The 27,139-nt window shown below is 47.8% G+C and overlaps 1 protein-coding gene across 4 annotated transcripts in view; it reads right to left on the bottom strand.

Annotated features, from left to right (window-relative positions):
* LOC148028309 (uncharacterized) overlaps nt 1-27,139 on the bottom strand; it is a 185,535-nt gene that overhangs the window by 38,358 nt on the left and 120,038 nt on the right. For 3 of the 4 annotated variants that reach the window (XM_087690114.1, XM_087690115.1, XM_087690117.1), the window contains 7 exons: nt 14,370-14,442; nt 14,260-14,292; nt 13,398-13,860; nt 11,799-12,107; nt 11,356-11,565; nt 11,170-11,277; nt 11,018-11,081 (listed from right to left, as the gene is read on the bottom strand). In XM_087690114.1, the coding sequence (XP_087546240.1) occupies nt 11,018-11,081; nt 11,170-11,277; nt 11,356-11,565; nt 11,799-12,107; nt 13,398-13,860; nt 14,260-14,292; nt 14,370-14,442 (1,260 nt within the window). The remainder of the gene's footprint in view (nt 1-11,017; nt 11,082-11,169; nt 11,278-11,355; nt 11,566-11,798; nt 12,108-13,397; nt 13,861-14,259; nt 14,293-14,369; nt 14,443-27,139) is intronic. The other variant, XM_087690116.1, reaches the window with a different exon arrangement.

Genomic DNA, 27,139 nt, shown 5'->3' with positions numbered 1-27,139 from the left:
AACTTTTGTTTGGTTTGAACCTTATTAAAAGGATGTTAAAAGTAACCCTGTCTAAGGGAAGCCGTCTTAAAAAAAGCATGGAAAGGCATGAGATTCAAGGCAACCCAAATCACATTGAAGGCCCAAAACAAAACCATTTAAACTGAAGAACTTATGCGAAGCTTGCAGAAGTATAACATCATTATGTTTTAGAGTAGCTCCTAAACTGGCAGTTGGGGCTTTGTATATTGTCCTACAAAGAACAATTCAGTAAACCTCTTCATAAGGGCTTTTCTGCTGCCTTTGACTCTTTATATTTGTGCTCCTTAAGCATTCAAGCACACTGAAAATTTCAGAGGAGTGTTAGCCATATAGCCATTTCCAACTTGTGATGCCCCATCACCAAATCCATGGTGGTGGATACAAGGAGCTCTATCCATTAGGTAGATGTTTGGGGCAGTTTGGTGCCTTCTTGATTGCCATATCCATTTATATTTTCAACATTCATTTCATTTATATTTGCATGTTTGCTTGTAAAGGGGCCTGCACAGCCTAGGTGAATGTAGATTTTTGGTGTCTTGTGGCTTTATTGTGGGATGATTGTCTCTTCTCTTAATGATTGATAAAGTAATATATTAAGGATACATTATTCTCAAGTCTAGTAATGTTACAATTATCTAATGCATTACAGAAATCTGGCAACCTATTTAAAATAGGTGGCACTAAGCATTGCTTTTAAGAGATTAGAAACATCATGTGTGACAATCAGCTGCATTAAAGACATGCTGCACATGCCATACTTGAATTGAGAGACAGTAAATACCCTTTTTCTTGAATGACATAAGTTGGAATATCTCTGAAATCTCTGAAAAAGAAATGGTAATAGAATTTTCTGCCACATTAAATGGTATTTACTAACTTGACTGTGTCCTTCACATAGCACCATGTGTTCAACCATCTGCCATGCCATGTGTCAATTGCGAAAATAGTAATACTCAGGTAGCTGGCATAATGGTATACAGAGTCTATACACCCCATATTTTGACGCCTTGATAGTGGCTGTGTTATCTGTTTATTCAACAATAATAGGGAAACATGTTGGTCTTAGTCAATAATCTGATTCAATTATCATCATTATCCCCACCATCTCGAGCCTAGCCAGCGCACTGTGCCTGCCACTATCAGTCCCACCCTGTCAGCCCCACATTGGCAGCACTTCTTTGGGCAATGTTTACCCTCTTTAACTTGATTCTCCCTTCCAAGCAAGTGATGGCGCATGACCAGCAAAGCTTGGATGACTCAACACCACATGAACCTGCACATAAGCAAGAAGGAGAAAACTTGGTTCGTGAGACAATAGACTGTCCATCTTCTCCCGCAAGGGACTCCAGTGCAGCCCCTGTAGCTCCCACGGCCGATACTATCCCACAGATCAAGTTTGATCCTGATGCAGAGCTCAACATTAGAGAACAAGTAGCGGCCTTGGAGGAATTCTCTCTAGCCTGCCAATTGCTAGGTGATAGACCAGTGATGCACACATTGAGAGACATGATACATGTAGCTCTCACGGGCACCCTTGCGGGGGACTTCAGCACACCTGTGCAGCGGTGATTGCCAGTAGCTTGCTAGAGGTTTGGACTGCAGTTGCTTCTTTGACAAATGGATTGAGGGCAAGGATTACTCCATGCTTGGGAATGGTATAGCAATCAAAGTTCATTTTCTCGGCCTCAACAAGTACTTGTCCTAGATTGGTTGTTCACACAACCATTGTATTTGTAATGTACTTAGACCCTCTTTATCGAGTTCCTTGTACTTTGTATTTTACCTCAGGGGGATTATTTTGGAGGTGTTATTAATAGAAATCTTTCTCCAAAAAAAAAAAAAGCCCAAACAAGTAGATCTTTTGGGTGTGTCATTTGAATGCGATCACTATGAGGATTAAGAATAATACAACTACTAGGATGATTGGCAATGCTATGTCCGGTGTTATTCATAATGCTCGTCTTGTTGTTACTAATAATAACATGATTGCTAGGTATCTAACTTTAGGCATTAATTCTTGAATTGAAGGGGACTCTTTTGGGATGCTTTTAATTGACCATTCTTGGTGGAAACACATTTTTGTTTCAGTACTTCATGTACTTTTTTGAATTTACATTTATTTATCTATTCATTGTTAATGTAACACACACACACACACACACACACACACACACTTGGCTCTCACACACACACTTGGCTCTCTTCCTTGAGACATCAGGACCCTCAATGCATGGGAATTTCATGCTCTAGATAGTATACTATACTAGCCTCCCAAGGCAATGCTTTGCATATAGGGTTATTTGCCACTTTGTAGTAGATCACCCCAGGACATAGCAAAGGAGATAGGTCACTAGGCCACAAGTGAGATAGAGATCGGACTAGAAACTTGAGAGAGAATGGAAAGCTGTCAGAGCCCATAGGCCTCTTGCTAATGAGTTGCAATAGTTGCACCATCAAAATCTGGTGGTGCCAGAGATAGTTATGCTTGAGCCCCCCCTCTTCCAGGCCATCTTTGACATAGGGAAGGCTTGCTTAGTAACCCACAATGGCACTAGCACCTTTAGCATTTGGGGTGGCATCCATGCTCCCTCCACCTAGGATTGAGTAGCCTGCTCACATGCCCCTCGTCTGCCTACAACAGACCTTGATGTGCTAGTTTCATTTGTGGTTGCCTCCACAACCTAGGCCTCCATCAATCGATTGGTCTCTTAGGTCCCTCGCAGTCAGCAAGAGGGAGGGATTTCTCGAGGAGAGAGAGGAGGATTTGGTTTCACAGACATCGGCTACCTATCAAAGGGGAAGAGGATGCAATTTGCAAACCATGCACATCGAAGGGATTGGTTCCTGCCTGTCACGCCACTAATCCGCAATCGCGCCCCCTCTACCCCCGTGTCTCCCCCGCCTGTCACCCTCCGTGGCACGCTGCGCCTCTCCCTCCTGCCAAGCACTCTTCTCCATCGCGCTGCCCCCCACGCTTGATTACCCCCCCGCCCTGTTGCCTCCGCGCCAGCAATCTCCTTCGCGCTGTCACCCCACCCTGTTACCTCCCCTACGCTGTCCCCGCCTCCTTTACCCTACGGCTCCCAATCTGTAGGTCCCCCACCCGCGCAGCTCCTTTACCCTACGGCCCCCAATCTGTAGGTCCTTTTTGAGAAACAGCTCTTAGACATCCGTGCCACAGAGCTAGAACTGAAAGAAACAACAATATTTGGTCAGGTCGTAGGACATTCCCCATCCAGAACCGAGCTTGGGGATTGGCTTCACTCCACGCTACGCATTGGCACAACGTAGATCGCAGAGGCAATTCTCATGGGTCAAGGAATCTTCATTGTTCGACTCACCTCTGCGGATGCAGCCCGTGAGCTAGTGGATAGCTCACCTTGTGCCTCCACGAAGGGGTCATTTATATGGTTCCCTGGTATAGTGGCTTCATAGTGGAGGAATTCGTGCTCCACAATAGGTTTCTCAGACACCTGATCACCCTACTATTCCTCAAACTGGTGGTAGAGTATCGCCAGTTAGTAGAGGACTTTCGGCAGCTCTTCAGCACAGTGATGCCTGCCTCCTTCACAGATGCAATGATAGCCGCAGGAGTCCCAACGGTACAGGTGGCTGTGAAAGATACAAAGAACATACCAAAGTTTCTGGAGATTGAGATAGGCAGACACTCCTTCAGGCAACACGTTATTGTGATTAGGCAACCAGGGTAGTGCTTGCGATGCCATGACTTTGGGCACCTGGCAGCAGATTGTACACACTTTGGAGGCAAGGCGGCTCCGCGGACAAGCCCGTTGATGGATGCTAACGGTTTACGTGGGTCCAGCAACAACATAAAGAGAGACAGCAAGGGGGTCCTCAGTCAGTCCCTCAAACTTAGTCACAGTACAACAGAGAGCAGGAGGGCGTGCAATGGACCCCCAACAGAGCACCCTCCAGCTCGTCCCACCTAGCAGGATCAGAGACCACCACCACCCACAGAGGTGTCACGGGCTCCCCCACCAGAGATCCAACAACCCCCACACCCACCCCCTTCTCAGGGATCCGCCCTCAACCCCATTCCATAGCCCCCCCAACACCCACCTCCTACCTCCGATCACCCCACCATCCCACAATCTACCTCCTCCCCACCTTCCCCCCCCACCGATCAGTCCCCCTGATCCTCACCCAGTACATGTGAAACCCCCCCCAACCATCCCTCCCTTCCCCTCCATAGTGGAAAGCGGCTGCTCACTTCTACTAGTGTACAGAGTCACACCTATCAACCTGGCTGATAGATGCCTTGGTGGTACCGCCTGAAGCATCTATTACCCCCATGGTCCGCCTGAGAGCCACCATGGGGGAATGGAGTTCACCTTCCAAGCCTGCGGCAAAGCGCATTCGCATGCCCCATAACTCTTCTTCTTCATCAGCAGCTTCCACACCGAATAGATGCCTGTTCGGTCAGTCATAGGCTTCCCCATGAATTTACATCTAGCATCTTGGAATGTGAACAGCCTCAACTACAGTGGGGCACATGGTTTCTGGAAGTTGATTGTTCGGCAAGAGTTGCAACCTGCCCTTGCCGGACGGATCGACATCCTACTTCTGCAGGAGCACAAGCTCACCCCTGCCTAGGCCTAGCAGGTAGGAAAGGTACTTCCAAGCAGCTCACACACCTACTAGGAGTACTCTATCGGTGCCTATGGCAGGAGTGAAGGCATATGCACCTCTATTGGCTCGAGGCTTACCGCCTATGTGGGTGACCACAAGACGATAGTGGAAGGTAGGGTCTTATGGATCAGACTAGACATGGGGGACTCATGCCTTGGAGTCCTCAATACCTACGCTCCTACAAAGGTTAGGACACGCAGCAGGTTCTAGATGGAGATTGCAAAAGGACTTCCAGAGGTGGACTCTTGGATTGTTGGAGGAGACTTCAACCACCTGGAAACCCTAGAGCACCAACAGGGCAGAGGCAGAGACTACCAGGGTATGGCAGGGGAGGAGCAGGAGGCATGGGAAATCTTCCTCCTTGTGGTAGGAGCACGCGATGCTTGGCGGGACCCAGCTTTTCACAAGAGGGAGAGGTTGTTGGACTTCTCTTGGGGGTACAAGCAACTGGACAGAGCTCTTTTGGAACGACTGGACCGGTTTTATGTGGTAGAGTGGGGGTGCTCTCAAGGAGGCTAGGTAGGGCAGTTGGCTAGCACCACCATGTCTGATCACTGCCGTTCTCCTCACACTCGATGCTCAACTTCAGCCCTCGACATGCGATCCTGTCACATCCCTAACTCGATCTACAGGAGGGAGAAGGTGAGGAGACAGATTGAGCAGCTCTGACTAGGGAGTGGGACAGGAGGGACCTGATCACAGAGGAGGTTGCAGAGGTCTTAGCCGAGTCGAGCAAGATCTGCCAAGAAGCAGCCCTACAGGCCAGGCAGTAGAGTTGGGAGAAGGAGAGCACTCCGCCGAGACCTAGCTGCCATGTAGAGACTCCTTCAGGAGGCAGTAGGGGATCCCACTCTCCACACGCAAGAGGTGTGTGCACGGGCAGCCCTCATTCTCCTTCCATACCTTAGTAGCTTTTTGGGCGCGGAAAGGGGACTGGGACTTCTCAGAGAGCACCATGGCAAGGTTGGGTTTCCGACAGGCATGGATTTGCGGGGTCTCTGCACTCTATAGATCAGCCACTAGCAAGGTTCTCATAGATAGCAAGAGGGGGGAGGAGTTTCGGCTGGAGAGATCAATCCGACAGGGCTGTTCTCTTGCCCCGTATCTGTTTCTACTCTTTGCAGAGGCGATGTCCTACTTCCTCCGATCATGTGTGAGCAGGCTACGTAGCCTTCGACTTCGGGTGAGGGAGGAGACGAAGCTGCTTGATTCAGAGTATGCAGATGATACTGCCCTTTATATAGAGGATGATGTGTTGATGCTAGAGAGAGTGAGACTAGCTCTGGAGGTGTTTTGCACTGCAGCTGGAGCGAAAATCAACTGGCAAAAGTCGGTTGGTTTTCTTACAGACCCGGACGCTAGTACGGAGTGGGGCATCCACTTGGGGTTCAGATGGGTGTGCAAGGGATAGACCGTCCGATACCTAGGGTTCCAAGTGGGACTCGACATCACTCTTGCCTAGCAATTTCTTCCAATTCTCGACTCTATCAGGCGGAAGTTGACCTACTGGAGTATTGTCCATCTCTCCTTAGCGGGCCGAGCCCTGCTAGTCAACCAGGTGCTCCTAGCGATGGCCTGGTACATTGCCTCGTGTTGGTGCTTCTCGTCTTGTGTGGTTCAACTTCGCCGTCTAGTGCGGAGTTTCCTTTGGGTCGGCTCAGACGGTTCTAGGGACTCTTGGGCCAAGGTGGCGAGGGCGACAATCATCCGGCATCGGTTTGAGGGAGGGCTTGGGATCATACACTCGGAGTTCCAGAGCCTGGCCCTTTTGGGCAAGCTAGTAGTCCGTGGGCTCACACTAGGAAGGTAGACCTGGAAGGGATTCTGCAAGAGGGTCTCCAAGAGTGCACTTGGTGGTGGTTGGAGGCCATCCTTGAGATGGATCTTCACGACTGCCCAGATCACGCCACCTAGATCCTCCTTCCTCCGCAGCCTACTTCGTGTGTGGCAGGGCCTTCACAAGACCTTAATTAAGAGGTCCCCCAAGATGCCAAGAGGAGATAGACCGCCAATCGGTGGTCTGGAACCCCTAGGTTAGAGATCGGGACGGGATACCAATTGGCGAGCACCCCCACATCCAATGAGTTGGATGGGAGGTTGGCCCTGCTTGTACTATCAGGACGTGGCGGGAGGTGTACAGGATGGTGGATCAGGAGGTGTTGAGCGGGCATCAAGTTGTCAACGAGAAGCTGAGTTGAGGAGAAGGAAGATTGACTCAGTGATCCCTCAGGAGTGGCTTGACCCCCCGATCCAAGAGCCGGTGGAGCCTGGTGAGGTGTGGGCCGCTAAATTCTCACCGGCAAGTATCCCCCTACAGGTGACAAGTAGAGTGGGCGGCACCCCCTATGGGATTTTCTTCACCGTGCAGGATGTGGGACGTCTAGTCCTTGACTGAGGGCAACGGGATGAGGAGATCGTTGTCCCTCCTTGGAGGAGGATTCGTGTGGTTGGTCTCCAAGGGAAGACCTAGCATCTGGACCCTTACGTGTTCTGGGAGGAGTACCGAGAGACACCTTTGGATATGGGAGAGCAAGCCACTTGATGAGCTGGAGTGGGATCCTAGAGAGTGGCTATGGCCGACCACTGCAGTCGCCAAGAAGCCATTGAGGTTCTTGGAGTACACAACCAAGATTGGTAGACATGTACTGATGCAGGAGGACATGGATCGATCTCCTTCGCATAGCAGATAATTGGTGAAGCATAGCATTACGGATGCCGTCCGTCGAACTTTCTGGCGTTGCCTATGGGACAACTGGAGGCCGAGGAGGGTGTCGTATTTCCTATGGCTTTTGACACATGGAGATCTGGCGGTTGGGAGTTGGCTGATCTAGATGCAGCAAGATGGAGGGTGTAAGCACTGCCCACAATAGCTTTTGGAAACTCCAAAGCACTACCTTTGGTATTGTGAGGCGGCATAACTCGTGTTGAGAGGAGCCTGCCGCATTCTCTACCGTGTGGCATCCAACCTTGGATGTATCTCGTGGGGGGCTTTCTGCTGGCGCGCAGTCAGCCAGGGCCGTCACCTTTTGTATAAGGCCAGGATGCAAGACACAATTTTCATCATTGAGGCTGGGTCTTGCGCAGTGGTCGGCTTGGAGGCTTTACCTAGCCGCCAAGTACTGGTGGAGCCCACAGCAGACCGCTCAAAGTATAGGAGATTGCAGGGAATTTTACAAGATGGCACATGTGGAAGGCACACTGTGAAGAGGTTTTTGGTGGGGAGTGCCTTTCAATAGAGGCAACTTTGGTAGAGCTTTGGACTTCCATCACCCACTCCCTTTGCGGCTGGTGGGACCAAGTGCAAGGCGAGTCTCGAGCTCGTCAGGAGCTCCGCTTTCACTTTCTGCGCACTTGGGGCAGCCAGGACCTGTTGTTCATGATGCAAGCAAGCAGCCCCAAATGTCGATACACCCCCCCCCCCCCCCCCCCAATGGCTTCTTGCTCCCATCCCCCCCAAACCACATTGAGAGGCCTGTATACATGAGAGGCTTGTATACAAGTTGGGTAGGGGGCCACACACTGCCATGCTAGAAAAGGTGTTAGGAAACACAAGAGAGGAGAGGACCTCTTATCCATGGGTCACAAGAAGTTGGGTAGGGGGCCACACACTGCCATGCTACCTTGATGACTGGACCTCTAGGCTCTGAGAGAGAGAGAGAGAGAGAGAGAGAGAGTACGAGGACATTTGATGGACCCCTTTTTAGAGGAGGAACTTGCACGGACTTTACTAGCACTGCCCTCAGGAAAGTGCTCAATGGAGGATGGATTTGAATAGGGCCTTCTTGCTAAGCTACTGGGACACTATAACTATAGGACTTCTTGCATCATTTCAAGAGGTTATGGCATGGGGAGATATACTAGAGAGGTTGTTTGAGGGATTGATTTATCTCATTCTGAAAGGCAATGGAAACACATTGGAGATCACTGTGTAGACCGATTAGTTTGCTTGGAACAACACATAATATCCTTGCTAAAGCAGTCACAGTCTCAAACCATCTCTTCGAGTGCTAGACTTCATCTGCGCTACCCATACAAGTTTCTGTCAAGAATGCAACATCTTGGAGAATATCTTTACCTTTGGGAATCCACAACTCTTGCATGATACAAGAGATAGAACCTCATTTGGAGTTCTTGCAGGGCACTATGCTGAGGATGGGTTTTCCAAAGAAGTGGATCAAACATAACATGGCTATTTACTTTGAGTTGTGCCCTTGAAAGGTCTTTCAAGTAGGACTTCCTCTCCCATATCCTCTCAATTTGGAAGCACATAAAAAATGATGGGATGCTTTCAATCTCTACAATCAGGATAACTTTTTATATGCCTAGGAGGGAATAGGGTGGTCATCCATAAGATCTGATAGCTACATTTGTAGGGATGAGTTCAGGTTGTCCAATCTCAAGTCCATATTGGTAAGTCAAGATGTTGTAATTTGAACCTTCATCAATGAGAGCATCAATGATGACCTCTCACTTGGCAAAATTAGTTTGACCCTATAGCACATAGAAAATGATGGGGATAGATATTGCCGTAGGCATTGATAAATTTAGACACCTATGTATTTATTTTAGGGTAAAGATCGCAGGAGTTTTGCCGTTTTCATTTTCCCCCATTTCTGAAACTCCACCATACTATGCTGAGTACGCTTTGGCATAATTTGTGTCCTGTCTAGGACTGCTTCCTCAAAGTTGTCTTCATCCCAACCAAATGGAAGAGGAGAGCGTCGTTAGGGATGAGAGGTAGAGCCTAAAACAATATAGCAAGATCACTTTTGCACAAACCAAGCTTTCATCACTTCACTTCAAGTTAGATAGCGAGGACCTTTAAGCTTGTCATCAATGTTACAGCATGGAGGAACCCTGTAATGATGAAATGAAGAGAAGCTAAGTAAGGGTTTTGGAGAGAATACCTGAGGTACTTAAGGTTAATAAGCCCAAAAGCGCAGGTTCAACAGTTCAAGGAAAAGATAGCAGCTCAAACCAGGGCAAGAGATGGGAACAATAACTGAAGTGAATGCGGTGACCTTAGGCACAACAATCCACACACATAAACTTGTGTAAATCAGGTCAAGAAACCACCAGCAAGAAAAATGCGGATTGTTTGAGAGTCAAATCAGGTTGACAACAGTTGAAAGGACCAAAACGACCGCAGGTGGATCAGAAATGAAGGTGCAGAATGTCAAAACGCAAACTGAGCAGCACACAGCAAGGTGAAGGCCGGTCAACCAGCTCATAAATGGACCGAAATGCAGGTTGGCCAGTTAAATCATCTGCCCATAACAAAGAAATGTGATTACCTGAAATGCCCATCAAATGGCCATACAAACCCATGTACAATGATGACAGTATCCACGGCTTGCTGCAAAACCCCATAACCCCTATGAGAGAGAGGTGAACCCGTAAGGCAGAGACATCACAATCAATGAAATGTCCACCTAGGATCCAACCCTGAGCCTGGAAGCAATATGATGGCCACACTCACGTCACAAAGGTTGGTGTCCTATAGCACCAGCTCACCCCATCATTTTGTGTGGACATGAAGGCCATTGTGTAATCTTAGAATCCAAATGAGGTACTCATACTATGATAAAAAATCAGCCATCTGTCCTCCTATAGGACTCCTGCAGATGCGCATCTTGGGTGTCAATGTTGAATGATGTAATATTATAGTTATCATTTGAGAGCTTCCTTTTGGACTTAAGTGAGAGATTCAATACATGGTGCAAGACACTCAAGGAGTGGTGGTTGTCACCTCAGGAACTGGAACAATTTGCAACAGATTGTTATGCTATGTGCTGGGACACACAACCAAACCCCTCGATTTGAGAAGGCTAGAAAAATAGTATGGTAGAGCATAAGTTATCACATCACAGTCAGTTGACAAGAACCAAAACACTCCTCAATGTACTTGGACTGCAAGACAATGCTACAGATTGGAGCTCATTTTTCCAACATTATTTCCTAATACATTTGGACAGGGAGCTAAAGTGAGGTTGCAAAGTAGCACTCGTGTGTAATTTAAATAGACATCATCCGGACCTTGGAGGCCAAGCACAGCTTACAAGGTGAATCAAAGGCCTTTTCTAGCCATTTGGGTTTCAGCTGCCTTTGTCCGTGCAGATATTCACTTTTGGTTTGGCTTACTTCCATAACACATATAAAGTCCTTGGAAACATGTTTGTAGAACCGACCTCTTAGAGACTAATATGATTGCTGTTTTCCCAAGAAATATGTTTGTGAGGATCCACCCTCTTACAGAAATAATATTAATGTCGTTTTGCACTCTCTTTCTTCTCCCTAAAAAGATTCATTGTGAAAAAATGATGCCAAAACCAATACTACCAGTCACCTTTGTCTGCAGATTTACAAGTGGCCAGGTCTTGCAAATCAGCTGTCAAACTGTAAAGTGAAATCTACAGGAAGATAAGCAAAAAAAATAAAATCAAAGATTCGCAACCAATAGTTCAACTCAAGTGTATTCAGGTGCTTAAGAGATGTTACCAAGCCACTTGCAAATCCAATTGCCAAAAGACCAGACACTGCACAGAAGTCTAGTGCTGAAACAAAGGATGTTTGTGTAAATTGCGGACTAGGTGATTGTTTTGTTTCCTGCAAGATGTGATACCCTCCATAATTTGTGAAACAAAAGCCTTCAGTTCATCCAATCAAACTAATAGCATATTGTACCTGGCTGTTGATACAGCATAGTGAATAAAGGTAGGGAGGCGATAGATCCCAAAACTTAACAGAGCCATCTTCATGACCTGTTATGTACAAGTAGCATCCTTCAGATCTTGATTTGACCTGAGCTATTGTGTCTCTATATCCAAGGATGGAACGTCTGTCATTGATTGCCTTTGAGTAGTAGGAAAATCCAGATTTTGAGATCCGAGGAATCTATCCAGAAAACGACTTGGCCAATTGTATCAAAACCCTTATGCAATTACACATGAACCCCACCAAAACATTTGAATAACTTGTATAGCTGAATTATGTAACTTGTGTTGTTTGTAGGTGCATGAATGTTGATCAAAGTGAAGTGTTTATATGTGGTGTCTCAAATTTTCTATCAGAGGAATCTAAGGATGCAAATTTTCAAGAAATTTGCATGAAATACAGCTTGAAAGAACCTGAAGCAAATGATCGGTTACAGTCCCACTTCTCTTGATTGCAATCAATTTGGAAGTTGTCACTTTTGACTCTAGAAACCAAAGGTCAACTGGAGTAGGTAACAGCAAATGTTCCTCTACTGGGCGACTCAGCAAATCATATCCTGGATTGGTATCGTAAGCCCAGAATTTACCTTCAGATTGCAGGGCAACAAGAATGGGAGATCCTTCTGACTGCTTCAGAGGAAAGCAATCTGCAAGATATTTTGGTGGCTGGAGCTCCAGATGGCATTTATTTTTTGAGGAACATGCATCCTTTAAGGAGATTACCTGCATGTCATACATTCTGAAATCTTGACAAGTGGTTGATATTTCTTTTCTGCCCTCACCTGTTTATCAGTTATAAACATCTATCCTACCTTCATGTTTTGATGTATTCCATAATACTATGAGCTACAAACTGACTTCTAATAAATGTGCTTACATGAAGGTTTACAGCTTGAAGCCATGGCATGGGTATATTAGCATTTCGTTACTATAAGTTGTACATGAAGGTATCAACAGCAGGCCACATCTTTCAATGAAAATAGTAAATTCATAGGTTCTTGACTATTTTTTGAATAGCTAAAGCAGCTGTGATATTGCAAAGCAAGCATAGTTGCCAGGGGCTTCTGAAACGGGAGGTATGAAACGGGTTTCATAGGTTCATACGAGTTTCGTAAAACATTAGAAATGAGTTTCATCCAAGATTAGAAAAAATTATGACACTTTATGACATATAGAATATGACCCGTGTAACATTGCAAATACAGTTTGATCGCAATTCATAAATTTACACAATGCAAACAAACCTTCACATATCATCAATAGTTACATGCATCATGGTCCATTTTCCATGACTAACACTAACTTTAACAAGAGAAGAAGCCACCGATATGTACATGCATCATGGACAACAACTCAAACAAGATTCCTGCAATTACTGTCAATATCCATGTTAGCATGTCCAATGAATCTATGATACCTGTTGTTACAAACATTTGAAGACAGTTAAAAGTTTTTAGTTTAGGGCTTTTTCCGAAAGTTTAAAAATAGGTGTCTCATATGTTTATGAAATGCTTGGATATGAAATGAGTTTCCTAACCTTATGAAATGGGTTTCTTGCCATATGAAAACAAGCTAGGTCTACTCCTGGGAAGGGAAGAGTTAACTGCTGATGTCCACTTCTGGCCACCAGAAAAAAGATAGTAGACAATTTAGAGTCACACATGGTATGGCATATGAGACCACCAGAGGGACTTTTTACTTAGCCCTTGTGTTAGACTTCCTTTTCTGTTTGGATGGTTTCTTTTTGAAGTCCCATACAGGGTTCTTATTGTATGTTTATCTCGGGTTCATTTTCTGAGGTATTCATTAATATAGAGTTTTCTTTTCTTTGGAAAAAAGAACGGCAGTAGGAAGGAGGGGAGTGCTAGAACAACAGTTGCTGAGGCCTGAGGTCAGTTCTAAACAGGCAGGTCTTACAAATTAGAGAGCTTATAGAAAGACAACAATAACATTCAAAGCATCTTCAATCACATTGCTAATTGAACATATGTATAACAGAAATTGAAGAGGTACCTTGAGCACGTCATAAGCACCTTTCTCTTTGCCTCCAAGTGCACAAATGTAACCTTCTTTCTCTTGTTTAGGATCACCCCACCATCTCATGAGAAGTATTGGAACCATAGTTCCACATTCAATCCTACTTAAGGGCTCATATAAGTTTTCTCCAGGAACTAGTGAAGCTTTTGCTTTGAAGGTTTTTGGAATGTTCCAAAGCCAAATATCCCCATTATTATAGCCAGCTGCAAAAATGCTACCCTTAGGGCATGCCCAGCAAACACATTCCATCTCCTTAGTATTCTCTTGGTTTCTCTTTGAAACAATATCTCTCAGCAAACTGCCCTGCATGGTTTCCAAGTTTTCCCTCTGTTGTTGAATTTCCTCCAGTTGGAAACGTGCATCTCCAAACACCACCAGAGCTTCACTTGTTTGAACTTCCCATAGGATGGACAATCCATTTCTATAAGAGATCAGAACCCTATGACAAGGTTCTAAAGAAGATCAGTTAAAGTGTCTGCAGTTTTCCACTACTAGCTGACATCATTGAACTCATTAAGAAAGTAATACATGCCCCGTATCCTGAATATTACAACATTTTAATATAAAAAAGTGCTGCAATGATTTCATCAATTTGAGACCACCCTGCAAAATTAGAGAATACAAGCCACTCAACATTTCTGAGAACAATTGCCGCGCAAATTTCCTCTCCATCATTGATTTGCAGGTTTTCCATGCATCACAGAGGTGTGCCTCAATAAGTGAGCTATGAAGAACAGCGATATCTAAGCTCAACTTTAATGAATGAATGCACTGCCTTTACTCAAATGTCAGACCAATATCAAGCAACTGCCAGTTTGTTTCCTCAGCCAATTGCTACCTTCTGGACATTGTAGAAGTCTTAGTCTGCTTCCTACAATATCAATAGGCATGTTTCTTAGACTCGGAATATTTATTCAGAAGATTTAACACAACCTTACTTGAATGTACCTTTCATGGTCGGCTATTGGTTGTGGCAAAACTCCAATCACTGAAACTTTATCAAGATCCTTTGCCTTAGAACCTGCATATGCATTTCAAGGAGGACATCTATCAGAGTCAATTCTACCAAGTGACACTTAGAAGCATTTCAGTGTTTAGTTATGAGAAAAGACAACATTGGTTTCAAATAGAAAATTGATCCATTGGTCCAAGCCCCATTGGTTTTCCACACCTTCTAATTTGAACATTACTCCCACAATGAAATACTTTGGTCAGACTCATGATTTGAAGACTGTTGGTTGAATTGATCAGGGAAGGAATAGGAAGAACCCTTTACAAATCAACAAAGAATATTGTGTCAATAATAGTTTTTTCATATGGCAATCATATGTCATATGCGGACGGGTATGAAAGTATGATTGGAGTATGATTCACACCTTGGGACTGAATCATACGTTGCCCTAACTTTAATTTTAAAAAACCGTAAAAATGCATCTAAATCTAGTATTTTATAGTAAATTGAGTAAGCAAGCTAACAAGCTGAATGAAAACTAGAATCCCAAGTGTTCTAACACCACTTGCACTTGCATGTAAATTGCCCCCTTCTATTGCTTCACAGTTGTTACAAATTCCCACTTCACTTTTTTTCTTTCTTCCCTCCTATTGGTCTTGCAAGGCCTCCAAGTTCTTGAAATCTCCTCCAACAATCTAGGAGTCCACCTCTGGAAGTCCAGCTGTGATCTCCACCCAGAACCTGTTGTGTGCCCTAACCTCCATAGGGGCATAGACATTGACTCCAATACACGAGTCCCCAATATCCAATCTGATCCATAGAACCCTTCCTGCCAATATCGTCCCGTGGTCTTGTACACAGGTGGTGAGATTCAGGCCAATAGAGGTGCATACGCCTCCACTCCTGCCGTCGGCACCTATGGCGTGCTCCCAGTAAGTGTGCGAGCTGCCCGGAAATACCTTCCCAACCCGCTGAGCCTGGGTGTGGGTGAGCTTGTGTTCCTGCAGAAGCAGGATGTCGATCCGTCCGGCAAGGGCAGGCTGCAACTCCTGCCAAACAATCAACTTCTTGGAACCACGTGCCCCACTGTAGTGGAGACTATTCACATTCCAGGATGCAAGATGTATGCTCATGGGGAAATCTGTGACTAACCGAACAGGCATCTGTTCGGTGTGGATGCTGTTGATGAGGAAGAGATACTATGAGGCATGCAAGTGCGCTTTGCCGCCGGTCTGGATGGTGAACTCCAGTCCCCCATGGTGGCCCTCGGCCGGACCATAGGGGTGATAGACACTCTAGGTGATACTATCAATGCATCTATCAGCCATGCTGAGAATCGCGACTCTGTACACTGGTAGAAACGGGCCACCTGTGCCGGGGGCCACTCGATTACGTCCCTCGGAACTCTCCACTGTGGAGGGGCTCGAAAGATAATGCTCAAGTGTGGGACCTCGGCACCAGCCCACCAGTTGATGTCCGTCATGCAACCTGGCCACTGTTGTGCAAACAGTGCTAATCCTTCCTCTCCCATCCACTGGGAGATGTGATCCGCCACCTGACTCTTCAACTCCTCAATCTATGTAGTCATCCACTCCCCTGAGTGAGAGGACTGGAGAAAAAAGGCGTAGTTTGGTCCATCCGGTGGTGCTAGTAGATGGACCTTGCCCCTCCTTGACTTACAAACCACGAAGATCCCCACCTCTAGAGGTAGTGGGAACTCTCCGCGCTTTGCAACTCGCAGGTAGGACCATGGCCACTGCGGAAGAACTCTTGTGGCAATAGCTGTGCCTGTCTGGGGAAAGTGTAGCGGGTGGCAGGGGTGGATGAGCTGGTGGTTGTGTGGGAGGGGGAAGATTGTTGGTGCACGGAGGAGGTAGGTGTGTGTGGCTCATCACCTCCTGTGGGAAAATGGGGGGTGGGTCTGGGGGGGCTCACCTGACTTGGGTGCGGATCAGGGGGGGTGCTCGGTAGGGGGGGCAATGGGGGGGAGGAGGATCAAGGGATGGTGGGATGGATGGAGCTGCATGCGGTGGGTGGGTGGGTGTGGGGGGGGGGGGGGGGGGGGGGGGGGGAGGGGGGTGAGGGGCCTGTGGGAACTCAGGCGAGGTAGACTGTGGCACGGGTGCGAGACGCTCGGTTTCTCTGACAACGTCGAGATTAGGGTTAACAGCAGCACGGCGCCTCTGCAGAAATGGACGAACATGACCAGGAGGGCCACAGACAGCACGACAGTCGAATCCCGTAGCGCTCTCTCTCTCTCTCTCTCTCTCTCTTTTTCGTAAAAGGTAATCGTATTAATTACGAAAAAAAGTACAAGATTACATGATTACACGAGTACAAGAGACACGAGGGCCGTAGGCCAACGTGTGGGAAATCCCCGGACTAGTATACTAAAAAGGTTACACCAATCATGGCAAGGACCCAGAGGCAATTGCCAAATGCCAGGAATACAAATCCTCCCGAGGGAGCAAGTCAGAGTGCCTGATGAGATCTAGCTGCCAATGCAAGAGCCCTTTAAGCCTTGCAATATATCGCGGTACATTAGAGGCCGAATCAAAGAGAAAAGCATTTCGGGTGGTCCAAATGTGCCAGCATCCCCAGTATCTGAAAAAGTGAAATAAGATCTTCATATGTAACGGTGGCGGTGTGGGATACTTTGGGCGCACAAAAACCCAATCGAAAGGAGTCAGTGAGGACCCCACCACTGTGCGCTAGATTTGCGACAAGAGAGACCAGATATTCTTGGCAAGCGGGCAAGAAAGAAAACGATGTCGGGCCGATTCCGCCGTAGTGGTGCAGAAGAAACAATTGCCATTCGAGATTCGACGCTTGGAAAGGGCCGAGGCAAGAGGAAGACCACCAATCATTACCCGCCACAGAAAGACCTTGCATTTGAAAGGTGCCTTATTCTGCCATCCCTCCATCAGCGTTGCCTGCCACCATGACAGTGATTTCCGCAGGCCCCAAACAGTATTAGCTTTCACACCCAGCCATTGGTGATCTTTAATGAGAAGATGATACACCTGATTAGTAGAGGCCTTTTCCAGACTCAACCGGCCTGCAAGGTCCCAGTCCTGCCAAGGGCGATCCATAGCCAGGGCAGGAAAGGGTTGCCTACCCTGAAGTTCCGACGAAAGTTTCCCCCATAAATCACGGTATCCGCGCGGGATCCCGAAAAGTCTCCTAGCAGTCCGAAACGATGCGAGGACATTGCGAGTAGCAAGGGTAGCATCCGCAATCGAAGTCACACCCAAACGGGCCATGCGGTTAAATCTTGGTCTGAGCTGATGTTTATCTTCCCATGAAAGTAATCTGGATACTGCCAACAATTCCAGCTGAAAAGAATTAGTCTGCAAGCGGTCCCCTACAGGATGCCAACGGGCCTTTTGGAGCACCACTTTCCAAGAGCCGACCAAGTGCAGTAACAAAGAGGAAGAGGGACTGGAAAATCGAGAGTCAGCATTAAGGACATGCCACCATGAGGCCCGAAGCCGTGTGTTACCCTGGCGGAGCCCGCTGTCCTCAAGAAAATAACGGGCTATGATGGTCCACGGGTGATGATCCACACACATGGCACGAAAAAGAGGCCAACGAAGAGCCAGCATATGAGTTTCTGCATCCAAAATAGCTCCACCACCCATGCGCTTAGGGGTACATGCATGTGACCATGAAATCCAGGAAATGCCTGCCTGCAGTGAATATTTCTTCCATAGCATGAAACGAATGGGATGAGTGAGAGCCTTCAAAGTAGGGGGCGTCCATCGCAGTAATGGCAGGAAATACGTCAGCATTGGTAGCATAATTGTTTGAGCCACTTTGAGGCGGATATGGAACGGCCAGGCTTGCGACTTCCAATACATAAACTTCGCGGCCAGTTTTTGTGAAATCCACTCCAGCAGGTCCTTTGGCCGTACATCCACCCCCAATGGGTATCCAAGATGCCTGACAATGGAGCCACGGGAAACCACCTGGCCGTGCCAGCCTAATGACTGTAAATCCGGCTCCGTGCAACTGAGAATGGCTGACTTAAAGGCATTGATGCGAAGACCAGAGGCTTGACCAAAGAGCGTCCAAACATCTAATGCCTTGCGAATGTTGTCCCTGTCCGCCTGCAAAATCATAAAGGAGTCATCAGCCAAAGATTGGCTAATGAAGTGCTGCCCCAAAGGAAGAGATAACCCTGCCAGCTGGGCAGAAGCCGCCATGGAGGATAACATTGAAAGGACCGGGTGAGTCGCCAAGGCAAAGAAGAGAGGACTCAAAGGGCAACCCTGTCTGACCGAGCGTGCAAGGAGAAATGGCTCTGTAACCCCACCATTAAGCATAACTCTTGAAGAAGCCTCAGTACTAATGGTGTAGATCAATCGGGACATCCGGATACCAAAGCCCATAGCAGACATAAGATCTGCAAGGAAAGACCAGTCCACACAGTCAAACGCCTTTTCCAGGTCCAATTGAATCAAGACCACTTGCTGATTGGAGTGCCGCGCATAGTCAATAGCCATTTGCACATTTAAGATATTATGCAAAATGTTGCGGCCCTTAATGAAACCATATTGGAGAGGGTGCACAATAGCTGGAAGGTGCTTGTGAAGCCGATTTGCCAGCACTTTGGAAAAGATTTTATACATCGCGCCCATCAACGAAATTGGTCTCCAATGTTGCAGCTTTGACGGCGAAGGGACCTTGGGAATCAGTTTGATAAGGCCTTCTTTCCATGAAGAAGGCATGACCCCTGTTTCCCAAACCTGCTGAAACATGACCACCAATGGCTTTACCAACTGCGTGGCCGAGTGCTCAAAAAATTCATTAGTGAGACCATCCCAACCAGGACTTTTATCCTTAGGCAGGTGCAACAAAACATCCATAACCTCCTCTTCGCAAATATCCGCCTCCAAAGTGGCTTGCATATCAAATGGAACCTGCTGGTGGACCAGATGATAGAAGACCGAGCGGGCATGCGTAACCTGGCTAGACGGCAAGGAAGAAGAACCAAAAAGATCCATAAAATAATTTCTGCACATATTGATAATGGTCTGCGGATCAGTGACCATGCGACCTTCCGAATCCTGGAGTCGAGTCATATTTTCGCGAGCCGGAGAAGCATGCAAGGCGCGAAAGAACTTATGAGACTGGCAGGCACTATCTTGCAATGTGTCAGTCAAGTTATGCAGCTTGGCCTGCTGATAAGATTTCAAGCTAAATACTTGAATAAGATGGGCCAAACGCCGCTCCGGGGACAGCAAAAAATCATCATCTGGGGAGTCCAGGAGCAAGGAACGGACCAAGGCCAATAAGTCCTCTGCTGCATGTCGACGTCGGCGACAAAGAGAGGCATTATGAATCCCATACTGCCGAGCAACCCGCTGCACATTAGAGAGCAGGCGTGCAAACGAAGCCAAGCCCTCAGAGGCGAAGTCCAATAAGAACCTCTCAATCAATTGCTGCATATAACCCTGAAAAATTGGATGCTTTAAATAAGAGGAGTTGAAGCGTAAAGGGAGCTTATTCAGCAACTACATAAAAGGTGCAATAGATTGTGCCCGCATCTCAAGCTGGAGGGGGAAATGATCCGACAACGCATATTGCTGCAAGACCTTCATCTCCAGCATCTCGGGAAGAAAATCATCCCCCTGCATGATATACATTCTGTCCAACCGCGACCAAGTGGTTGCATATTGTGCGGAATGAAAAGTAAAACCTGAAACAGAAGGGTGAAGCCACGACCAAAGATCTTGCTTAAGTACGTGCAAAGCAAAGGAGTTCCACACCCGGCTTTCTGGCGTATCCATTACCGAATGCCCTGAGGTGGACTGAGAAGAGTCAACACACATATTGAAATCTCCCATCAAAAACCCCCTGCGGCCAAGTGCCATGGAGCCGTGCAAAGTCGACCATAGATCCCGTCGGGATGCGGGATCATTCGGAGCATAGAGTCCCAGCAACCATAAAATCTCTCCTTCAAATAAGACTTCGATTACCAGAAAGCGGCCCTGCACATCATTTTTAACAAGAACAGGCTGGTATTTCTCATGGACAATCATCAACACGCCCGAATAGTGCTTAGCAGGTGTCCCTGCATAAAACAGACGGAATCCATGGCAATCCACAACTTTTCCTGCCTCACCGTGACTTTTGTGCTCCACTGCACACAATACATCCCACTGGTTCTCATGCAAGACAGACCACATGGTATGTTGCTTATGGCGAGAGCAAATGCCTCGCACATTCCATGTGGCAATCTTCATATATTTTCAAAAAAGGAAGTCAGGAACCAGGCGCCTGTTGCCTCGATTGCACCTTTTCCGCGAGGGCATCCAGGACACCCTCATCCAGAAAATCAGCCAATACTGCAAACGAATTCGGGCGACCTGCTTTAGAGGTAGAAGGGAAATCCACTGCCTTGGGAGTAGGGCGGGGATAACGCCTATCCCAAGGTGTAATCACATTACCTTTTGCATCAAATGCCAGCTTAGCAGGTGGGCCCTTGGGGCCCTCTGAATAGACTTTCCTTGAAGACGGATGACGGGGGGCGGACGGGGCCATAGTACGCGCAGCCTGCTGTGAGGTGACCATGTCTTTCCTGCGCGTGTACGTGCGCACGGAATCTGGGGAAGCATTAGGCCTAGGATCTGCCAGGCCTGCGTCCAACTTTTTACCTTTTTTTTGTCGTGCCTCAATCCAGTCAGTGCTAGGAGAATCCAAACCCCGGACCTGTTGTTTGCCTTTATCCATGACAGGAGGTGGCTGAAGGGTCTCCTGTGTCGGGGCATCAAGCACCATGTCATCCTTGGGCTGCACAACCTGTGCCTCCTCAGAAGACGGTTGCCGTTCCGGGCATTCGGCCACAAAATGCCCTAATTTACCACATGAAAAGCAGTGTCCGGCAAAATTGCCCCATTTCAGGCGAAAATGCAAAGGATGCATGCCAGAACAATTGAGGTGAAGCCACGCAGGCCTTTTCCTGGCCGTATCCCATAGCATGCATAAACGGTTTCGGTTCATAGCCCTGAGGCTGGGGGGAACCAGCACTGTGCCCGCAACCGCCATCGCGTCCTTCAACAATGGCCAGTATACCGCTGGACAATTTTCCACTTCCACCCACACCGGGCATTCTCGTTGAAGCAGACGCTGGAAGTCAGCCATAGGGCGCCATGGTACCACATGGACCAAGCGGCGATCAAAGAATAGTGGCAACTTGGACAGGAGCTCAGCTCGATGCGATTCCGATTTCAACAGCACCTCATAAAAGCCGCGAGGTCCAAGGAAGATCTCCTCAACACACTCCCCTTGCAATAAATGGTGCATCCACTGGCGAATATGTGAGAGCACTGGGATCCTGCCGGTAAAAAAAAGTATAACTGCACGGTCATAAAACACCGAGAAGGACCGCAAGACTGATTTTGGGTCCACCGTGGCTTCCAGCACATCATCCGCAGCCGCAGCAGAGAAAGTTTCATTATTATGCTGGACATAATCGCCAAGCAGAGTATTGGCAAAGTCCAGCAGATGCTCCCAGTCAATTTCCTGCGAATCCACAGGTTCAGAGGCAACCTGCGCATAGGAACGGTCCTGAGGACCCATTGGCTCGTCTGAAGTATGCTTGGAGCGTTTGCCTGCAGGCGGCAGTTCAGAACCCGGAGGCGGCTCCTCCGTGCATAGCACCATATCCTCTGGCTCCTCTGTATCGGAATCAGGGCCAAGGGCTGCCACCGTCCGGTCGAGAAAATCCATATCCAGGCCAGCCATACTGCTGTCTTCTCGCTTTCGCTCGCTCCCTCACTCTCTCTCTTTCTCTCTCTGTGCAAGTCCCGCAGACCTGCAAAATCCGGGAACCACCCGGCTGCAGCAACAGGACAGTGAGGCTTCAACGCGGCTGCAACAGGCTTCCACGCTGACGCAGAGCAGCCGACCACAAACGGAGGGCTCTCTCTCTCTCTCTCTCTCTTCTCTCTCTCTCTCTCTCTCGCTCTCTCTCTCTGTACAGGAGCAGATCAGATCTCGGATCTGTGCAGGGTTGCAGTCACGTGCTGCCAGGTTAGGGCTCCCTTTCTCTGTCGCGGCACAGCAAGATGCAGAGGGCAGGCACCCGCGGGCAGCAGACGTAGAGCAGACGGCTACGGACGCAGACGAGCAGAGGCCGACGGCGATTGACGTAGCGCGGGCAGACGACGGGGGCTCAGGCGACGGGGGCGCAGACGACGGGGGCTCAGACAGACAACGGGGGCTCAGGCGACGGGGGCTCAGGGGCTCAGGCGACGGGGGCACAGACGACGGGGGCTCAGGCAGACAACGGTGGCTCAGGCGATGGGGGCTCAGGCAGCCGACGATGGTCCGTCGCTGCCATTCTCTCTCTCTCTCTCTCTCTCTCTCTCTCTCTCTCTCTCTCTCTCCGTAAAAGGTAATTGTATTAATTACGAAAAAAATACAAGTTTACTTGATTACAAGGTACATGATGGCACTAGCCATCATGTAAAAAGGTTCCAGTACTAAGAGTTACAAAGTCATGGCAAAGATGTAGATGAAATTGCCATATGCCAGGGACGCAAGTCCTCCCGGGAGAGTAAGTCAGAATGCTGAAGAAGATCTATCTGCCAATACAAGAGACCCTTAAGCCTAGCAATATGCCGTTGAACATTACAGGCGGAATAAAAAAGAAACGCATTCCGAATGGTCCAGTTATGCCAACAGCCCCAATATCGAAGAAAGTGAAACACGAGCTTCATATGTGGCTGTGCCGGTGTTGGGTATTTGGGCTGCACAAAGACCCACTCAAAGGGCCTTAGCGAGAAACCAACCACCGCTCTCCAAACGGCTGATAAGAACGACCATATTTTCTTAGCAATAGGGCAAGAAATAAATCGGTGGCGGGCGGATTCAACACTGGTGGTGCAAAAGAAATAGTTGCCGTTGGATATTCGTCGCTTGGAAAGAGCCGAAGCAAGCGGAAAACCCCCAATCATCACCCTCCAAAGAAAGACCTTATATTTGAAGGGTGTCTTGTTCAACCACCCTTCCATCACAGTTGCCCTCCACCATGACCGGGATTTACGCAATCCCCATAGAGCATTAGCTTTAGTAACCAGCCATTGATGATCTTTAATCAGAAGATGATAGACCTGGTTAGCGGAAGCTTTCCCGAAACTCAGCCGGCCTTCAAAGTCCCAATCCTGCCAAGGACGATCTGAAGCAAGGGCAGGAAAGGGATGTCTGCTCTGGAGCACCATCAAAAGCTATTCCCATAAATGCCTGTATCCACGAGGGATCCTAAAAATCCTCCTGGCTGTACGAAATGATATTAACACATTGCGACTGGCAAGGGTGGCATCCGTGACTGAAGTTAAGCCCAAACGTGCCATACGGTTGAATTGTGGTCGAAGCTCTTGTTTACCTTCCCATGAAAGTAACCGCGAGACTGCCAGCAACTCCAATTGAAAAGAATTAGCAGCTAAGCGATCCTCCGCCAGATGCCACTGAGCCTTCCGGAGGACCAGTTTCCAGGAACATACCAAATGGGCAAGCAGTGATGAAGAGGAACCAGAGAACCGAGAATCGGCATTAAGAACATGCCACCAAGAACTCTGGATTTGGGTATTGCCATGCCGAAGCCCATGCTCCTCAAGGAAATAATGGGCTATAACGACCCACGGATGATGATCTGAGCACATGGCGTGGAAAAGAGACCAACTGAGGGCCAGCATGTGAGTTTGGGCATCCAAAATAGCTCCTCCACCCATGCGTTTGGGGGTGCACGCATGCGACCAAGAAATCCAGGAAATGCCTGCATGCAAGGAATCCTTCTTCCATAACATAAAACGAATAGACTGAGTAAGAGCATTGAGGGTAGTAGTAGTCCAGGGCAGCAAGGGCAAGAAATATGTGAGCATCGGCAACATAATTGTCTGGGCTACTTTGAGGCGAACATGGAATGGCCAAGCCTGAGACTTCCAATACAGGAACTTAGTCGCCAGTTTCTGAGAAATCCACTGTAGAAGCTGCTTTGGGGGAACATCAACACCCAAGGGGTAGCCAAGATGCCTGACAATGGAGCCACGAGGCACAACGATACCCTACCAGTTCAATGACTGCAAATCCGACTCCGTGCAGCTGAGAATGGCTGATTTCAATGCATTGATGCGAAGGCCAGAAGCCTGACCAAAGAGAGCCCAAACATCCAATGCTTTGCGAAGGTTATCCTTATTCGCACGCAGAATCATAAAGCTGTCATCCGCCAAGGATTGACTAATGAAATGCTGTCCAGAAGGAAGCGACAATCCAGCCAACTGAGTGGAAGCTGCCATATGAGATAACATCGAAAAAACTGGATGAGTCGCAAGGGCAAAGAAGAGAGGGCTTAAAGGGCACCCCTGTCTGACAGAGCGGGCAAGGACAAATGGCTCGGTAACGCCTCCATTCAACATGACTCGTGAAGACGCCGCTGCACTGATGATGTAGATCAGTCGAGACATCCGATCACCAAAGCCCATAGCAGACATAAGCTCTGCAAAAGACCAGTCCAGATAGTCGAAAACCTTTTCCAGGTCCAATTGAATCAGTACAACCTCCTGATTAGAATGCCTTGCATAATCAATCGCCAGTTGCGCATTTAATACATTGTGCAGAATGTTTCGGCCCTTAATGAAACCATATTGAAGAGGATGCACAATGGCAGGGAGATGCTTGTGGAGCCGATTCGCCATTACTTTGGAAAAGATTTTATACATAGAACCCATTAAAGAAATTGGGCGCCAATGTTTCAACATAGACGGCGAAGGAACCTTTGGAAGCAGTTTAATAAGTCCGTCTTTCCATGAGGAAGGCATAATCCCCGTTTCCCACACCTGCTGAAACAAGGCCGTCAATGGTTTCGCCAGTTGGGTAGCAAAAACCTCAAAGAACTCATTGGTGAGACCATCCCAGCCAGGACTTTTGTCCTTGGGCAAGTGTAACAAAACTTCCATAACCTCCGCCTCACAAATATCTGACTCCATAGTAGCTTGCATGTCCTGCGGAACCTGATTGCGGACCAGGTCATAAAAAACTGAACGGGCCTGAGTAGTTTGGGCTGAAAGTGGAGAAGTGGAACCAAGAAGGTCGATGAAATAATTCCTACACATATGCACAATCATCTGCGGATCAAGGACCAGGTGGCCTTTTGCATCCAGGAGCCTAGTCATATTCTCTCTAGCAGGAGAGGCATGGAGGGCTCGAAAGAACTTATGAGTCTGACACGCATTATCTTGCAAAGTCTCCGTCAGATGCTGCAATTTGGCCTGCTGATACGATTTCAACTGGAACTATTGAATAAGATGAGCTACACGCATTGCCAGTGATAGTAGAAATGCGTCATCTGGAGTGTCCACCAGCAGAGAACGAACCAAAGCCAGCAAGTCCTCCGCTGCTTGCCAACGCTGTCGACAAAGAGAGGCATGATGGATTCCATACTGCCGAGCAACCCGCTGCACATTAGAGAGCAATCGTTCAAACGAAGCAGTGCCCCTGAGAGGAGAAGTCCATTAAGAATCTATCAATCAATTGCTGCATATAACCCTGAAAGATTGCATGCTTCAAATAAGACGAGTTAAAACACAAAGGGATCCTCTCCAGAAATTGCTTAAAAGGTGCAATGGGTTGTGCGAGCATCTCAAGCTGCAGAGAAAAATGGTCCGACAAGGCATATTGCTGCAACACTTTCATTTCAAGCATCTCAGGGAGGAAATCATCATTCTGCATGATGTATATGCGGTCCAACCGCGACCATGTTGTTGCATACTGAGCGGAATGGAAGGTAAACCCTGTAGAAGACGGGTGCAGCCAGGACCAGAGATCTTGCTTAAGAACAGCAAGAGCCACCTCATGCCACCTGCGGCTTTCCGGCGCATCCATTACCGAATGCTCCGATGTGGACTGCGAAGAATCAACACACATATTGAAATCCCCCATGAAGAGGCCCCGTCTGCCAAGTGACAAGGAAGTCTGCAAAGTATGCCAAAGCTCCCGGCGAGATAAAGGATCATTCGGAGCATAGAGGCCAAGTAACCATAAGATCTCTCCGTCGAATAAAATTTCAATCACCACAAAGCGGCCATGCACATCATTTTTAATAAGAAGAGGCTGATATTTTTCATGGACAATCATGAGCACACCAGAATAACGCAGGGCCTGTGTCCCAACATAGAACAGACGAAAGCCATGGCAATCCACAACTTTTCCGACTTCACCGTGACTCTTGTGTTCAACAGCACACAAGACATCCCACTGATTCTCATGCAATACCGTCCACATGGCCTGTTGCTTATGGCGAGAACAGATTCCTCGCACATTCCACGTGGCTATTTTCATGTGTTTTTAAAAGAAAATCAGGTACGAGGCACAGCTTGCCTCGATTTGACATTTTCTGCAAGAATGTCCAGGACTCCCTCATCCAAGAAATCAGCCAACACGGCAAAAGAGTTCTGCGGACCAGATTTGGAGATAGACGACAGATCTGCTAGCTTGGGAGTGGAGCGGGGATAACGACGATCCCACGGGGTAATGACATTGCCTCTGGTATCAAAAGCTAGCTTAGCAGGTGGACCCTTTGGACAATCCGAATACACTCTCCAAGTGGGCTGAGGACGGGGGGTAGAGGAAACCATAGCAGGAGCAGAGTGCTCCGAAGGCAACATTTATTTCCTGCACATATAAGTACGCATGGAATCTTGTGATGCAGAAGGTACAGAATTCTCCATGCCAGCAATCACCCTATTACCTTTTTTTGTGCGTA

The sequence above is a fragment of the Lygodium microphyllum genome, chromosome 12 (genome assembly GCF_053477565.2).
Source record: "Lygodium microphyllum isolate KBCC chromosome 12, Lygodium_microphyllum_v1.1.10, whole genome shotgun sequence".
In the NCBI taxonomy this organism is placed as follows: domain Eukaryota; kingdom Viridiplantae; phylum Streptophyta; class Polypodiopsida; order Schizaeales; family Lygodiaceae; genus Lygodium; species Lygodium microphyllum.
Note: the sequence above shows the minus strand (reverse complement) of the source record. Positions and strands in the feature narration are given on the sequence as shown.